The sequence below is a fragment of the Chiloscyllium plagiosum genome, unplaced genomic scaffold (assembly GCF_037043375.1).
Source record: "Chiloscyllium plagiosum isolate Xiang-an unplaced genomic scaffold, Cpla_swu_hap1 HiC_scaffold_4, whole genome shotgun sequence".
Lineage (NCBI taxonomy): Eukaryota > Metazoa > Chordata > Chondrichthyes > Orectolobiformes > Hemiscylliidae > Chiloscyllium > Chiloscyllium plagiosum.
Window position 1 is genome coordinate 84194351 of NW_028270142.1, and position 18860 is coordinate 84213210.

The window sequence follows — 18860 nt, forward strand, 5'->3', positions numbered from 1 at the left end:
GTCCTGATTTATAATAGAATCTCATTATGTTTGCATTAGTTCAAATGATTGTTGTCACAGCTTTTATTATACCATGCAAGTTGTCATAAATCATTACAAATTATACTGAACAAATTGGCAACTATGTAAGAAAATTATTTGCTTAAATTATTGATCAGCCTTGTTTCCAAAATACATGTTGTTTAATAGAACATAACAACTCAATACAGGCCCTTCGGCTCTCGATGTTGTGCCGACCTGTGGAATCAATCTGAAACCCATTTTACCCACACTATTTCATTTTCATCCGTATGTTTATCCAATGACCATTTAAATGCCTTTACATTTGGCAAGTCTACTACTGTTGCAGGGCATTCCACACTCCTACTACTCTCTGAGTAAAGAAACTACCTCTGACATCTGTCCCATATCTATCACCCCTCAATTTAAAGCTATGTCCCCTTGTACCTGTACATATAAAAAAGAATATTAACTACGATGCAGCATGATGAGCATATTATGCTGCTTAAGCCTTTTATCTGACAAATGTGTGGAGCTAGTTAAATATTTAAACTACTCCCAAAGTAATTAGAATTTAACATCAAAAATATGGCAAAAATATGGCAAGTATCAATTTCCCTGTACCCTTTGCATAAACAGCACATACAATCCACAAAATAATATGAATTTAGGATGTTTAGCCAAATAGCATTATAGTTATATGGTGACATCATAAACTGGCAACACATTCCAATGTCCATCCACATTAGTCATCTACTTCAAACTTTGTTCTAATTAGGTAACTTCTAAATCTCCTTACTCTTGAGGGTAAAGTACAAGGATCAACATGATTTATAATTAACTGCCTTCCCACTAGAAAATGGTAATCTTTATCTTCAATTGTATTAACTTTGAAATGGTACCTTCCGTGCTATTTTGAGAGTCACGAGGAAAGTGAGACACCAACAGATCGGATATCTGAGCAATACCGTGCACAAATCATAAATGCCAGTGATACTGTCAATAGTACTATTAACAAGATACATGCTAAGCCCACAGGCTTATAAAATATGACAGTTTTGCCATCAATAATGCTGCAATTTCAACACTAAGGTCTTATATGTCATATAGATCAAAGGTATCTAGAATCCAGTAAATCTTTGGATCACTGCAAATCAGATTCGTTTGCAAGAAATAACTCATTGAAAGTATAGGATCTTATAAATGCAAATACATTTTCTGAATGCTTACCTCCCTCTTGTTGTTCTCTGTAGAACCTTCATTCCCGTTAGATAGCATTCCTTTCCTTCCCAGCAGGCACTTTGAATCTGCATGTCCTCTTCCAATGAGCAGAATGTATGATGATGAACTTCACCAAATAAACCATACATATCTTGCACTAGAAAACATAACCTATAAGAAAAGGAAGTTTTAAACCTATTAGCTTCAGTACTGGTTGGTATCACTGTTCCTTACGAAAAACTTAATTTTCATTGTGACCCACACATTTATTGTTAATTATTTGTCATTAACACTTAATTTCATTTCAACGATTGGGTTTGTGTAATTATTTAGTTTATTCTGCTAAAATAGCTTGACTTTCAGGTCCTGGGAATAGTAGATATCAAAGAAACACTGGGCTAGATTTGTATTGTTGAGTTGTTGGCACAGTAGAATTTGAAGATTTGGAATAACAAAGTTGTGCAAGTGACAGTGTACTTTCTACTTTGCTGAGATTTCAATAACCAATGACTTTGACAGCAACTGACAGAACATGGCAAGACATATGATGTGCTGTGAAGCATATGGTTTTTAGCTTGTAAATCTTACTGACAAACTATCTGGAGTGTCACAGTTCTCAGTCATCCCATACTTGCTCAATCTTTGGCAACAGATCCTATGCTGAGGGGATGGTCTTCATAGGGTAAAAACAAGAGCTGCAGATGCTGGAAACCAGATTCTAGATTAGAGTGGTGTGGAAAAGCACAGCAGATCTGGCAGCATCCGAGGAGGAGGAAAATTGACGTTTCGGGCAAAAGCCCTTCATCAGGAATAGAGTGCCTGCAGGGTGGAGCGATAAGTGAGAGGAGGGTGGGGGTGGGGGTGGGGAGAAGGTAGCATAGAATACAATCGGTGAATGGGAGTGGGGATGGAGGTGATAAGTCAGAGAGGAGTGTGGGGGAGGTAGCAAAGAGTACAATGGGTGAATGGGGGTGGTGATGAAGGTGATAGGTCAGAGAGGAGGGTGGAGTGGATGGGTGGAAAGGAAGAGAGGCAGATAGGACAAGTCATGGGGACAGTGCTGAGCTGGAAGTTTGGAGCTGGGGTGAGGTGAGGGAAGGGTAAATGAGAAAACTGGTGAAGTCCACATTGATGCCCTGGGGTTGAAGTGTTCCGAGGCAGAAGGTGAGGTGTTCATTCCTGATGAAGGGCTTTTGCCCGAAACGTCGATTTTCCTGCTCCTTGGATGTCGCCTGAACTGCTGTGCTTTTCCAGCACCACTCTAATCTAGAACCGGGATGGTCTTCATATCCTTGCTGCAATTCCAACTTATTATGCCAGGCCTCTGCCCTTACAGTGGAAGATATTGTTCCTTATCACCTCTGAACCCAACATCTGACAACTATTTCCCCTATTGCCAGCTGCTGCCTTCATGCTGACCCCATTGCAAGAAGTCTTTCTGCAACCTTCACTACTCTGTGGTAACTGTATACCAAGATCTTCTCTGCACTCTTATCCTCAATCATGGAGTCCATATAACCAATGACCAATCTCATGCCGTGCATTCACCTTCTACCTCCTTACCACACATTCAGTTATAGAATCATAGGGATGTACAGTATGGAAACAGACCCTTCAGTGAAAATCATTTATGCTGCCCAGATAGCCTAACCTAATGTAGTCCCATTTATCACAGCTCATAGCCCTCTAAACCCTTTCTATTCATATACCCATCGGAAATGGGAAATAAATGCTGGCCTAGACAGGCAGAGACTCAGTTGGAATGAGAATTAAATCCATCCTGTTGGTGTCACTCTGTATCGTAAACCAGCTATGTAGGTAACCAAGTTTGATCTAGTTTATAACTGTCCTAACAACTTTGAAGGACTGCAGGAGTTGCAAAAGGCATCTCGTCATCTTCTCCAAGGCAATTAGAAAAGAGCAATAAATCCTGGCTTAGACAGCAATGCCCACATTCCATGAGCAAACAAACTAATTCTATATCTTACCTCATGGGATAATCTCTATATCCCAGAAATTAGTTTGGTGAACCTTTGCTGCACTGCCTCTATGGCAGTACATCTTCCTGCAGATAAAGTGACCAAAATTGCACACAATATTCCAGATTTGGTCTCATCAGGCCTCGTATAACAGGACAACTGCTTTACTGTTGCAATCAAATCCTCCTATATTTGATTTCATATAGCTTTTTTTGTTACATGCACCCTTTTAGTTCTTAAATTATTTCTTAACTCTTAGATATGGTTAGAATGCTTTGCAAAATGTAGCAGGTTGGAGTTTGGTACCTCATGGTTGGCAGTACAGGTGAGAGTTAGCGAAATGAAGGGGGGCATGGGACTAGTGGCACTGACAGGATTGTTATTAGATTTGTAGCACTATGAGTACAGAACCTGAGATAAGGCTGGAAAATATTGGAATTGAACAGGGAAGGGATGAATCTCCAGATTAGCTCACTATCTTTTTATGCCTGTCATTAGCAGAAGGGGGCAAGACAACAAAAGATCTGACAACACGGTGGAGGAATGTCCCAAGCTGTAAATCTCAGTGTTGGCAAGAAAGAAAAATCATGAGTGTTTTTCATTAAATATTCAAAGTGATTTAATTTGATTTTATTTTTGTTGTCAACCAGCAAAATTCAGTCTGCATTGTTTCCATCCCTTGAAAAATACCATAGTTTGCAAAAAGCTTTTTCGTAAATGGCCTGCTATTCTGTTAACCACAAAATACACAATCTGTCTTAAAGAAGTTTGCCAGTGAAATAACTCCACAGAGGCCAGTAAGCCGTCACCAAGTCACCCTTTATTTACACTTGGAGAGTCCTTGACACTGATCCAGCTTCTTCAGAGCCAGCTCTTAGAGTGAACAGGATGCTTGACATTCTTGTTTATATTTGTCACAAGGGCTCCCTGTTTGAATCAGATTAACAGCCCCAATCAGGGAACTCATTCCATGGTGTCCACTTGGCTGACCTTGTTACAGTCACAACAGCTAAAGTTAAAAATTCAAATAATTTGCAGATGAAGGAGAATAAAATGACCACATTTAGTACGTTTATATTCATTTATTGAAAATGTAAATGCAAACAAAATATATTATTGGCTGTAAAGCAGTTTAAGAATTTCTAAGATTATGAAGTGCTGTATAAATGAAAATCATTTTCAAAGTTACATTATGCAAAGTCCACTGCTTTTCATTTAAATGTTATTCGTGTATCACTCTACCATAAAAAACCACTACAGCACAGAAGAAGCCATTTGGCTTACTATATCTTGACTCTGAGGAGAAAGTGAGGACTGCAGATGCTGGAAATCAGAGCTGAAAATGTGTTGCTGGAAAAGCTTATGCCCGAAACATCGATTCTCCTGTTCCCTGGATGCTGCCTGACCTGCTGCGCTTTTCCAGCAACACATTTTCAGCTCTATATCTCGACTCTCCAAATTAGCAAAATACCTAGTGCCACTTCAAGACCAGCTCTTTCATGTAAACTTCACATTTCATTTTCATATAATCATCCAATTCTTTCTGGAATGCCTAGATGGCTGCCTCTGACGTGGCAGCCTATTCCAGATTTTAACTACACAATGCATGAAAGACAATTGTCCTCAGGTCTGCATCAGTTCTCTTGCCAATTAAATCTATAACATCTCATTCTCAACACTCGTACCAGATTAGACTGCTTTCAATCTTGAATATATCTTTCAAATCTCTCAACCTTCCTTCTCCATGGTCCCAAATTTTCGAAACTATCTATATAATTGAAGTCCTTTATCCCCTTGAACCATTCTTAACAACCTTTTCTCCATGGTCTCACATGAATTCCCACCTTTCCAGACGTGTGGTACTCAAAACAGAAAACAATATTCCAGTTCAGGTTGAATCAAATTATCCTGTACGATTAACATAAACTCCTTGCTCTTGTGCTGTGTGCTCCTATTAATGAATATATTGTATAATTGTATTATAGAATATATTGTAAGTATATTGTATCTATTGTTTCAACTTGCCCTGCACCTTCAACAATTTATGTACAAATAAATATGTCCATTTGCTTCTGGGTCAATTTTAGAAATTCACCTTGTTTTAATATTATCTTTCTGTGTCCTTCCAACATGAAGACCGTATCTTATTTTTCTGTGTTTTTGCTTATGGACTGAAACGGGAAAAGAACTTTTTAAAAACCAAAGACTGTGAAAAGGTTACAACAGGCTTTAAAAGCAAATGACCAACATTCATTGTAAGTGTTGTTTAAACTACTGATTGCTGAAACATTAGGGAGATTACTACATACCTACCGGAGTCAGATAGTGTGTACAAAGGGAAATTTGACTGGCAACAGTAAGTTGAATGGTGACCAGTTATCAAGAGTAAAGCAACAGGATTCCAGGTAGCTGAACAGCTTGTGGTGTGAATATTTTGTCAAAAGCTATTGTACCTTCCAAAAGGAAGGAACTATCCTTTTCCCTGCAGTAAAAACACCTTAAGCCTGGAGGAAGCTTGGTTTATTTCCCTCATCTGTTGTTGTCTGCTGTGAATTTTAAGAAATAAATCAGAGACTTTGTAAGTGAGAGCCAGTCACTCCCTGCCTCCTGCAATCATGTAAAGTAGGGTGGAAGCTCAGCAAATCCTGATAAACCAAAAGAATCATCTCAGAAACCCTGTGATCAGAGATCATTGAATTTCTTTCCAAGTGTTTTCCTCCAGCCATGATCCTTCTGCCTGACTGCATGAATGCATGCAATAATTTTTATTAGGGGCTGAGAGTTTTAATCAGTTGACTTGTGTGTTGTGGTTCATAATAGTTTATCTCTAGCCATAAACTATTTGCAATAAATAGTGATTCTTGTTAGATCTTGTGAAGTCTAGAAACCTGAGTCAACAGATAAATTGGGGAATTTTGTGTACCTGTATATTTTGTGATGACTCCAAGAACAGTGAAGCTTGATTTCTAGCACGCTACCCCAGTGAGGCGTAACACTCATCAAATAAATCACTTAACTCTTCTCTACATTGACTTTCACATGCCATGTGTTCCATACATCCCCCCAACTTGTCTCTGTCAATTTGAAGCTAGACATTTCCCTGTACACAATTCAAAATGCTTTCAACATCTTCAACTCTGGAAGCTATGCCCAGTACACCAAAATGAAATAATCAGATTAATATACATCAGGCAAAAGGTCCCAACACTGACCCTGGGAATGTCCATGCCAAACCTTTCTTGACCAAATACATTTCACTAACCAATGTTTTCACCAACCATTTTGTTTCCTATCATGTAACCAATGTTATATCAGTGTTGCTACTGTCCCTTTTATTCCATGAGTTATTACTTTATTTGTAAGTCTGTTGTGCGGTACTATATCAAATGCCTTTTAGAATTTCAGGTACAGCACATCAACAGCTTTATCCAAATCAACCCTCTTATTTTTTTCAAAAACACCAGTCAGTTAAACATGATTTTCCTTTAAGAAATCCATGTTGGCACTCCTGAAACAACCTGCATTTTATGTGACGATTAATTTTGCACTGAATTATTATTTCTAAAGGTTCCCAAACAATGAAGTTAAATTGACTTGGCTTATCCTTGCACTGTAATTTTTAAAATAAGGCCATAACATTTGCTATTCTCCAATCCTCTGGCATCACTCTTGAGTCGGAAGAAGTCTGGAACATTTTGGTCAGTAATTAGATAATTTCCTCTTTCACTTCCCTTAGTGTCCTCGGATACATGTCATCCGATCCTTGTGCCTTATTAATTTGAGGTGGACAGAATATTCAATATTACTTTCTCAGCAGTTATAACTTCTTTGAGTTCTTTCTTTCTTGACTGAATTATCTCCTCTTTTGCCAGGCTAATATCTCTTTATCTCAGAAATAAAGATGTTCCAGTACATACTTCAGCTATACATCTTGCTTCCACACATAAGTCCCCTTGCTGGTCCCTAATCTGCTGCACTTTCCCTTTTACCACCCTTTTAAGTGAGGTGCTGCACTTTGAGAGATCAAATAAAGTCACAGAGATGTACAGTACAGAAACAGACCCTTTGATCCAACTTGTCCATGCCGACTAGATATGCCATCCCAATCTAGTCCCACCTGCCAGCACTCGGTCTATATCCCTCCAAACCCTTCCTATTCATATACCTTTTAAATGTTGCAATTGTATTAGCCTCCACCACTTCCTCTGGCAGCTCATTCCATACATGTACCACCCTCTGCGTGAAAAGGTTGCCCCTTAGGTCTCTTTTATATCCAGCAATACATGAATTCAAACAAAGGCAGTACCTGTGCAGGTTCACTGCTGTGTCAGTTTCTTTCTCTCTCTCTCACACACTCACCTGCACTGACCTCACCATGTGCTTCCTTTGTCTGTTCCTCTCCCTTTTAAAAGTTCTGTTGTTTTGACTTTTTTGTGTTAAGGAAAACTACACAGTTAATGGCAGAACCCTAAACAGCATTGACATACAGAAGGATCTTGGGGTTCAAGTCCATAGTTCCCTGCAAGTGACCACGCAAGTAGAAAGGGTGATAGAAAACACATATAGCATCCTTGCCTTCATTGGTCGGAGAATTGAGTACAAGAGTCAGGAAGCTTTATAAGATTTTGGTTTGGCCAGACTTAGAAGTACTACACTCAAATCAAGTCACCACATTACAAGAGGATGTAGATGCTCTGGGGAGCGTGCAAAAGAGGATTACCAGGATTAGAGGGAATGAGCTATAAAGGAGAGGCTAGAAAAACTGAGGTTGTTTTCTCTGGAGTGGTGGAGGCTGAGGGGAGACTTGATAAAATCTATAATATTACGAGATACATAGATAAAGTTGACAGTTAGAATCTTTTTGCGCAGAGGTGAAATGTCTAAAACTAGAGAGCATGGATTTGAGATGTGAAGGTGAAAGTTCAAAGGAGATGTGAAGGACAACGTTTTGTACACAAAGTGGTAGGAGTCTGGAATGCACTGCCAGAGGTGCTGGTGGAGGCAGATACGATAGGGTGTTTAAGAGAATTTTAGATAAGCACATGAATATGCAACAAATGGAGGGATATGGGCCAAGGGCAGGCAGAAGGGGTTAGTTTAATCTGGTGTCACATTCGGCACAACATCTTGGGCCAAAGGGCCATTCCTGTGCTATACAGTTCTATGCTCTATGATTCCTTTTAGTTAGTTGCTAGTCTTTGATCAAACTTAAATTCTTAAAGCAAACAAAACAAATTTTCACTTTCCCCACCAAGCCTTTTACTTTACCTGAGTTTTCAGTTATATCATCCACCAGATATTTGTAATAAGTGTACTTTTTCCTCTTCATCTTACTTTCCACTTCTATAATCATCCAGAGAGCTCTAAATTTGCTTTACCTATCCTTTCGCTTTGAAGGAACATACCGTCACTGTAGAAGAACTAGATTATCTTTAAACCTTTTTATTCAAGTATGATGCTTTCTTGTTTTAATTTATCTGCTCCAAATCCATTCTTAGTCCTTTGAAGTTGGCTTTCCTGCAGTTAATTATTCTTACTCTGGGCACTTCTTAATACAGGTAAAAGTTAGGGTAAGGATTACCTACTGGATCATAGGACTGCTCTCCCATGAGAGAGAAACAACTAGTTATTTAACCTGAGGGTTACCATGCCTCAGGCAAGAGAAGGCACAGTGTTAAGGGTTTAGATGGAGAGGAATTTGTTAAGTGTACGCAAGAAAATGTTCTGATTCAGTATGTGGATGCACATATTAGAGAAGGTGCAAAACTTGATCTACTCTTGGAAAATAAGGCAGGGCAGGTGAGTGAGGTGTCAGTGGGAGAGCACTTTGGGGCCAGCGACAATAATCCTATTAGATTTAAAATAGTGATAGAAAAGGATAGACCAGATCAAAAAGTTGAAGTTTTAAATTGGAGAAAGGCCAATTTTGACAGTATTAGGCAAGAACTTTCGAAAGCTGATTGGGGGCAATGTTTGCAGGTAAAAGGGACAGCTGGAAAATGGGAAGCCTTCAGAAATGAGATAAAGAGAATCCAGAGAAATAATATTCCTGTTAGGGTGAAAGGAAAGGCTGGTAGGTAAAGAGAATGCTAGATGACTAAAGAAATTGAGGGCTTGGTTAAGAAAAAGAAGGAAGCATATGTCAGGTACAGACAGGATAGATCGAGTGAATCCTGAGAAGAGTAGAAAGGCAGGAGAAGTATACTTAAGAGGGGAATCAGGAGGGCAAAAAGGAGACATGTGATAGCTTTGGCAAATAGAATTAAGGAGAATCCAAAGGGTTTTTACAAATACACTAAGGACAAAAGGGTAACTAGGGAGACAATAGGGCCCCTCAAAGATCAGCAAGGCGGCCTTTGTGTAGAGCCACAGAAAATGGGGGAGATACTAAACGAGTATTTTGCATCAGTATTTATTGTGGAAAAGGACATGGAAGATATAGAATGTAGAGAACTCGATGGTGACATCTTGAAAAATGTCCATATTACTGAGGAGAAAGTGCTGAATTTGTTGAAACACATAATCGTGGATAAATCCCCAGGACCTGATCAGGTGTACCCGAGAACTCTGTGGGAAGCTAGAGAAGTGATTGCTGGGCCTCTTGCTGAGGTATTTGTATCATTGATAGTCACAGGTGAGGTGCTGGAAGACTGGAGGTTGGCTAACGTGTTGCCACTATTTAAGATGGGTGGTAAGGACAAGTTAGGGAACTATAGGCCAGTGAGTCTGACATCGGTGGTGGGCAAGTTGTTGGAGGGAAACCTGAGGGACAGGATGTACATGTATTTGGAAAGGCAAGGACTGATTGGAAAGGCAAGGTAAGTGATTGTTATTTAAGATTGTTATTTATTGTTTACCTCGACGCCAACGGTCTTTTCGCATCAGATAGCAGCAGGAGCTGGGCGGAAGTGAAGGTAGAGCACAAAGCCAGTCGGGAAGGTAAGTGATTGTTATTTGAGTGGATGTGTTCTAGACCCCATGTCCTACAAAGTAGGACCTCCCTCCCTCCCTCCTCCTCCTCTAACCTAAATTAAATGTCCACAGACTTGCCCCAAAAAGAGGGTCCAAGGAAGATCCTGTGGATTGAAGAGTGAGGCTTTAGGTCAGGAGTCTTTGACAAGGAGGTTGAGTGAAGTGATTACGCCACAGTTGAAGAGGGTGAAGACATGACTGCCAAGCTGGTTCAGTGTGCTACGTGCTTGATGTTGGAGGTCAACGACTCTGGTGTGTCTGGCTCGTATAAGTGTGGAAAGTGTGTGCACGTTCAGCTACTGACAGAGCATACTGCAGCGCTGATAAAAGAACTCGAGGACCTTAGGCTCATCCGAGAGAACGAGATCTTTCTGGACAAGACCTTCAGCGAGGTTATTACACCAATCGTACCAGAAGAGAGCAGAAGAGAGCAGACGATGAGGAAGGCATAGAGGAGACAGGTGCAAGAGACCCCGGAGGAAGTACCTGTCAGGAACAAGTTGAATCTTTTGGAAACAGTAGAGACAGATGACACTGCCAGTCCGCGAGGCGGCCAGGTCTGTCAATCAAAAGTTGGCGTGGAGACAGAATGGAAGAGTCGGACATCGCACAGAGCCATGGTAATAGGGGACTCCATAGTGAGAGGAACTGACCAGGGTTTTTGTGGCAGCAGACGGGACTTAAGGATGGTGTGTTGCCTTCCTGGTGCCAGGGTTAAAGACATCACAGACAAAGTGTAGGAAATCCTCAAGGATGAAGGTGAAGAGCCAGAGGTGGTGGTACATGTCGGCACAAATGATGTTGGGAAGAAGAGGAGGAACATACTACAACGGGACTTCGGAGAACTAGGAAGAAGGCTGAAAAGCAGGACGTCCAAGGTGTTATCTCCAGTTTGCTTCCAGTTCCTCGGGCTGGTGAAGCCAGAAACAGGGAGATAATGGACTTGAACGTGTGGCTGGGAAACTGGTCCAGGAAGCAAGGATTTAAATTTTTGGATCACTGGGGTATATTTTGTGGTAAGCATAACTTCTACAAGAGAGACGGTCTGCACCTTAATAGGTTAAGGACCAGCATTCTGGCAGGCAGGTTTGCTACTGCAATACAGCTACGTTTAAACTAAGTAGCAGGGGGGAGGGGACAAACTGGATGTTTAAGAAGGAAATTGGAGGGAAAGTTAGAACAAGGGAAGTCAAGAAAGACAACTATCAATGAGGCAGAAAACTCAGCAAGTGATCATGCTGTAAGGTTGAGTGAAAGAGGAGTTGATGAGAAGGGTGAGGGCAGTAACAAATTAAAAATACTATACATGAATGCACGAAGCATTAAAAATAAGATGGATGAGCTTGAGGCTCTTTTGGAAATTGGCAGATATGATATTGTGGGGATAACTGAGACGTGGCTTCAAATGGACAGGGCCTGGGAAATGAATATTCAAGGCTACATGTGCTATCGTAAGGACAGACTGACGGGCAGAGGGGATGGGGTGGCCATGTTGGTAAGGGATGATATTCAGTCCCTTGCGCAGAGGGACCTAGAATCAGGGGATGTAAAGTCAGTGTAGATAGAGCTAAGAAATTATAAGGGTAAAAAGACCCTCTTGGGAGTTATCTACATTCCCCCAAACAGTAGTCTGGATGTCGGATGTACGTTAAATCAGGAGCTGAAATTGGCCTGTCGCAAAGATGTTACTACAGTTGTTATGGGGGATTTCAACATGCAGGTAGACTGGGAGAATCAGGATGGTATTGGACCTCAAGAAAGAGACTTTGTGGAGTGCCCCAGAGAAGGATTCTTAGAACAGCTGGTGCTGGAGCCGACCAGGGAGAAGGCAATTCTGGATCTGGTATTGTGTAACGAACCAGAATTGGTCAGAGACCTCGAAGTGAAGAAGTAGTTGGGAAGTAGTGACCATAATACAATAAGCTTCAATCTGCAATTTGAGAGGGAGAGGGTAGTGACAATATTTCTGTTGAATAAAGGGAACTATAGAGCTATGAGGGAGGAGCTGGCCAAAGTTCAAAGGTGCAATACTTTAGCAGGGATGACTGTGGAGGAACAATGGTGGATATTTCTGTGTATAATGCAGAAGTTGCAGGATCAGTTCATTCCAAAAATGAAGAAAGATCCTAGGAGGCGGCATGGGTGGCCGTGGCTGATGAGAGAAGTTAAGAAACATATAAAGTTAAAAGAGAAAAAGTATAACATAGCAAAGATAAGTGGGAAAACGGAGGGCTGGGAAGCTTTTAAAGAACAACAAAGGATTACTAAGAAGGAAATACGCAGAGAAAAAATGAGGTACGAAGGTAAACTGGCCAATAATATAAAGGAGGATAGTAAAAATATTTTTAAGTATGTGAAAGGCAAAAAAATGGTTAAGACTAAAATTGGGCCCTTGAAGACAGAAACAGGGGAATATATTACGGGGAACAAAGAAATGGCAGAAGAATTGAATTGGTACTTCAGATCTGTGTTCACTGGGGAAGACACAAGCAATCTCCCTGAGGTAACAGTGACTGAGGACCTGAACTTAAGGGAATTTATATTTGCCAGGATTTGGTGTTGGAGAGACTGTTAGGTCTGAAGGTTGATAAGTCCCCAGGGCCTGATGGTCTACATCCCAGGGTACTGAAGGAGGTGGCTCGAGAAATCGTGGATGCGTTGGTGATTATTTTCCAGAGTTCGATAGATTTGGGATCAGTTCCTGCAGATTGGAGGGTGGCTAATGTTGTACCACTTTTTAAGAAAGGTGGGAGAGAGAAAGCAGGAAATTATAGACCAGTTAGTCTGACCTCAGTGGTGGGAAAGATGCTGGAGTCTATTATAAAGGATGAAATTACAACACATCTGGATAGTAGTAACAGGATGGGTCAGAGGCAGCATGGATTTACGAAGGGGAAATCGTGCTTGACTAATCTTCTGGAATGTTTGAGGATGTAACTCTGAAGATGGACGAGGGAGATCCAGTAGATGTAGTGTACCTGGACTTTCAGAAAGCTTTTGATAAAGTCCCACATAGGAGGTTAGTGAGCAAAATTAGGGCGCATGGGATTGGGGGCAAAGTACTAACTTGGATTGAAAGTTGGTTGACTGATAGGAAACAAAGAGTAGAGATAAACGGCTCCATTTCGGAATGGCAGGCAGTGACCAGTGGGGTACCGCAGGGATCAGTACTAGGACTGCAGCTTTTTACAATATATGTGAATGATATAGAAGATAGTATTAGCAATAACATTAGCAAATTTGCTGATGATACTAAGCTGGGTGGCAGGGTTGAATGTGACAAGGATGTTAGGAGATTACAGGGTGACCTGGACAAGTTAGATGAGTGGTCAGATGCATGGCAAATGCAGTTTAAATGTGGATAAATGTATGGTTATCCACTTTGGTGGCAAGAACAGGAAGGCAGATTACTACCTAAATGAAATTAATTTAGGTAAAGGGGCAGTACAGAGAGATCTGGGTGTTCTTGTACACCAGTCAATGAAGGTAAGCATGCAGGTACAGCAGGTAATGAAGGTGGCTAATAGCATGCTGGCCTTCTAACAAGAGGGATTGAGTATAGAAGCAAAGAGGTTCTCCTGCAGCTGTACAGGGCCCTGGTGAGACCACACCTGGAGTACTGTGTGCAGTTTTGGTCTCCAAATTTTAGGAAAGACATTCTGGCTATTGAGGGAGTGCAGCGTCGGTTCACGAGGTCAATTCCTGGAATGGCGGGATTACCTTACACTGAAAGACTGGAGCATCTGGGCTTGTATACCCTTGAGTTTAGAAGACTGAGAGGGGATCTGATTGAAACATATAAGATTATTAAAGGATTGGACACTCTGGAGGCAGGAAACATGTTTCTGCTGATGGGTGAGTGCCGAACCCAGAGGACACAACTTAAAAATACGGGGTAGACCATTTAGGACAGAGATGAGGAGAACCTTCTTCACCCAGAGAGTGGTGGCTGTGTGGAATGCTCTGCCCCAGAGAGCAGTGGAGGCCCAGTCTCTGGATTCATTGAAGAAAGAGTTGGATAGAGCTCTCAAGGATTGTGGAATCAAGGGTTATGGAGATAAGGCAGCAACAGGATACTGATTAAGGATGATCAGCCATGATCATATTGAATGGTGGTATAGGCTCGAAGGGCAGAATGGCCTACTCCTGCACGTATTGTCTATTGATTAGGGATAGTCAACATGGCTTTGTGCATGGCAAATCATGTCTCATTAACTTGATTGAGTTTTTTAAAGAAGTAACAGAGGATTGATGAGAGCAGAGCAGTAGATGTGATCTCTGTGGATTTCAGTAAGGCGTTTGACAAGGTTCCCCATGAGAGACTGGATAGCAAGGTTAGATCTCACGGAATACAGGGAGAACTAGCCATTTGGATACAGAACTGGCTCAAAGGTAGAAGACAGAGGGTGGTGGTGGACTGTTGTTTTTCAGACTGGAGGCCTATGACCAGCGAAGTACCACAAAGATCGGTGCTGGGTCCACCACTTTTCATCATTGATATAAATGATTTGGATGCGAGCATAAGAGGTAGAGTTATTACGTTTGCAGATGACACCAAAATTGGAGGTGTAGTGGACAGCGAAGAAGGTTACCTCAGATTACAACAGGATCTTGATCAGATGGGCCAATGGACTGAGAAGTGACAGATGGAGTTTAATTCAGATAAATGCAAGGTGCTGCATTTTGGGAAATCAAATCTTAGCAGGACTTATACACTTAATGGTATAAATGGGGACTGTTGCTGAACAAAGAGATCTTGGAGTGCAGGTTCATAGCTCCTTGAAAGTGGAGTCGCAGGTAGATAGGATAGTGAAGAAGGTATTTGGTATGCTTTCCTTTATCGGTCAGAATGTTGAGTACAGGGGTTGGGAGGTTATGTTGTGGCTGTACAGGACATTGGTTAGGCCACTGTTGGAATATTGCGTACAATTCTGGTCTCCTTCCTATCGGAAAGATGTTGTGAAACTTGAAAGGGTTTAGAAAGATTTACAAGGGTGCTGCCAGGGTTAGAGGATTTGAGGTCTGGGGATAAGGCTGAACAGGCTGGGGCTGTTTTCCCTTGGAGTGTCGGAGGCCGAGAGGTGACCTTATAGAGGTTTACAAAATTATGAGGGCCATAGATCGGATAAATAGACAAAGTCTTTTCCCTGGGGAGAAAGTGAGGTCTGCAGATGTTGGAGATCAGAGCTGAAAATGTGTTGCTGGAAAAGCGCAGCATGTCAGGCAGCATCCAGGGAACAGGAGAATCGACATTTTCAAAGTCTTTGCCCTGTCATGGGGAGTCCAGAACTAGATGGCATAGGTTTAGGGTGAGAGGAGAAAGATATTAGAGATACTTTTGGGGCAACGTGTTCATGCAGAGGGTGGTATGTGTATGGAATGAGCTGCCAGAGGAAGTGGTGGAGGCGGGTACAATTGCAACATTTAAAAGGCATTTGGATGGGTATATGAATAGGAAGGGTTTCAGGAGGATTTGGGCCAGGTGCTGGCAGGTGGGACTAGATTGGGTTGGGATATCTGATCGGCATGGACGGGTTTGACCAAAGGGTCTGTTTCTGCACTGTACATATCTATGACTCTATGAGAGATTGAGAAGACGACATGGTAATGTCAGCTGATGTGGGAATTGAACCAATGCTGTTTGCATAACTCTGCATTACAAACCACTTTTCCAGCCATCTGACCCCCAAGTTTCTTAAATAAATAGTCACAGAGACAAAAATGTACAGCATGGAAACAGACCCTTCAGTGCAACTCATCCATGCCAACCAGATATCCTAACCTAATCCATTCCTATTTGCGAGCACTTGGCCCATATCCCTCCAAACCCTTCCTATACATATACCCAACCAGATGCCTTTTAAATATTGCCATTGAACCAACCGCCACCATTTCCACTGGCAGCTCATTCTATACAAGCACCACCCTCTGAGTGAAAATGGTGCCCCTTAGGTGCCTTTAAAATCTTTTCCCTCTCACCCTAAACCTATGCCCTCTAGTACTGGACTCCCCCCACCTCAGGGAAAAGGCCTTGTCTATTTACCCTATCCATGTCCCTCACGATTTTATAAACTTTTATAAGGTCACCCCTCAGCCTCTGATACTCCATGGAAAGTAGCCGCAGCCTATTCAGCCTCTCCCTATAGCTCAAATCCTCCAACCCTGGCAACATCCTTGTAAATCTTTTCTGAACCCTTTTCAAGTTTCACAACATCCTTCCAATAGGAAGGAGACCAGAATTGCACACAGCATTCCAAAAACGCCTAACCAATGTCCTGTAATGCCGCAACATGACCTCCCAACATGACTAATAAAAGATAGCATACCAAGTGCCTTCTTCACTCTCCTATCTGCCTGCGACTCCACTTTCAAAGAACTATGATACTGCACTCCAAAATCTTTGTATTCAGCAACACTCCCCAGGACCTTACCATTAAATGTACGAGACTTGGTTGAGGGACGGGCATAATTGGCAACTAAATATCCCAGGATATCGATGCTTCAGGCAGGATAGAAAGGGAGGTAAAAGGGGTGGAGGAGTTGCATTACTGGTCAGAGAGGATATCTGTGCTGAAGGAGGGCACTATGGAGGACTCAAGCAGTGAGGCAATATGGGCAGAGCTCAGAAATAGGAAGGGTGCAGTAACAATGTTGGGGCTGTGCTACAGCCCTCCGAACAGCAAGTGTGAGATAGAGGTACAAATATGTAAACAGATTATGAAAAGATGTAGGAGCAACATGGTGGTGGCAAAAGGAGATTTTAATTCTCCCAACATTGACTGGGATTTGCTTAATGTCAAGAGCGTGGTGCTGGAAAAGTACTGCAGTTCAGGTAGCACCCAAGGTGCAGAAGAATCGAAGTTTCGGGCATAAGCCCTTCATCAGGAATGAGGTTTGTGGGCTAGGGGAGGTCGAGAGATAAATGGGAGAGGAGTGGGGCTTGGGGGGAAATAGCTGAGAATGCAATGGGTAGATGAAGGTGTTTGGGCAGGTGTTAGGGCAGAGAGGAGGGAGGAGCAGATAAATGGGAAAGACGATGGACAGGTCAAGAGGGCGTTGCCGAGTTGGAGGATTGGGACTGGGATAAGGTGGGGGAAGGGGAAATTAGGAAACTGGTGAAATCCACATTAATCCCGTGTCATTGCAGGGTTCCAAGGAGGAAGATATGGCGTTCTTCCTCTAGGCGTCGGTGGTTAGGGTTTGGCGATGGGGGAGGCCCGGGACTCGCATGTCCTTGGTGGAGTGGGAGGGGGAGTTGAAGTGTTCAGCCAAGCGGCAGTGGGGTTGGTTTGTGCGGGTGTCCCAGAGATGTTCTCTGAAATGATCCATAAGTTGGTGTCCTGTCTTCCCGATGTAGAAGAGACTACATCGGCTGCAACGGATATAGTAAATGACATTAGTGGAGATACAGGTAAATTTCTGTCAGATATAGATAACTTTGGGAATAGTGATCACAATTCCGTAAATTCCAGAATACTCATGGACACAGGCGAGAGTGATCCTAAAAGAAGAGTGGGCAAAGGCCAACTGTAGCAGAATTCAGCAGGAGCTGGGGAATGTAGATTGGGAGCAGCTGTTTGACGGTAAATCCACATTTGAATATGTGGGAGGCTTTTAAAGAGAGGTTGATTAGAGTTCAAGGGAGATACATTCCTGTGAAAATGAGGGATATAAATGGCAAGATTAGGGAAGCATGGATAACAGGTGAAATTGTGAGATTAGCTAAGAGGAAAAAGGAAGCGTAAATAAGGTCTAGGCGTCTGAAGACAGACGGAGCTTTGGAAAAATATCGGGAATGTAGGACCAATCTGAAACAAGGAATTAAGAGGGCTAAAAGGAATCATGAGATATCTCGAGCAAACAGGAAAACCCCAAAAGCCTTTCATTCATATATAAGGCGCACTCAAGGACAAAGGAGGAAAGTTTTGCGTGGAGTCAGAGAAAATGGGTGACATTCTTGAGTACTTTGTGTCGGTGTTCACCAAGGAAAGGCACATGATGGATGTTGAGATTAGGGACAGATATTTGATTACTCTCGGTCAAGTTGGCATAAGGAGAGAGGAAGTGTTGGGTATTCTAAGAGGCATTAAGATGGACAAGTCCCCAGGTTCAGATGGGATGTATCCCAGGTTACTGAGGGAAGCGAGAGAGGAAATTAGATTAAATTACTTACAGTGTGGAAACAGGCCCTTCGGCCCAACAAGTCCACACCGACCCGCCAAAGCGTAACGCACCCATTCCCCTACATTTACCCCTTTACCTAACACTACGGGCAATTTAGCATGACCAATTCACCTAACCTGCACATCTTTGGACTGTGGGAGGAAACCGGAGCACCCGGAGGAAACTCACACAGACACGGGGAGAATGTGCAAACTCCACACAGTCAGTCGCCTGAGTCGGGAACTGAACCCAGGTCTCTGGCGCTGTGAGGCAGCAGTGCTAACCACTGTGCCACCGTGCCGCCTGGGGCCATAACAAATATCTTTGCAGGATCCTTGAACACAGGTGAAGTTCCGGAGGAGTGGAAATTGCAAATGTTGTCCTCTTGTTTAAGAAGGGTAACAGGGATAATTCAGGTAATTATAGACCGGTGAGCCTGACATCAGTGGTAGGGAAGGTGCTGGAGAAGATACTGAGGCATAGGATCTATTTGCATTTGGAAGAAAATAGGTTTATCAGTGATAG

General features: G+C 42.3%; 1 protein-coding gene across 6 annotated transcripts in view; it reads right to left on the bottom strand.

Moving 5' to 3' along the window:
• spidr (scaffold protein involved in DNA repair) overlaps nt 1-18860 on the bottom strand; it is a 284198-nt gene that overhangs the window by 63658 nt on the left and 201680 nt on the right. For all 6 annotated transcript variants that reach the window (XR_015756994.1, XM_043688286.2, XM_043688285.2 and 3 more), the window contains one exon: nt 1231-1392. Coding sequence is in view for 5 of the 6 variants with exons in the window: in XM_043688286.2 (XP_043544221.2) it covers nt 1231-1392 (162 nt within the window). In the remaining variant the exon portion in view is untranslated. The remainder of the gene's footprint in view (nt 1-1230; nt 1393-18860) is intronic.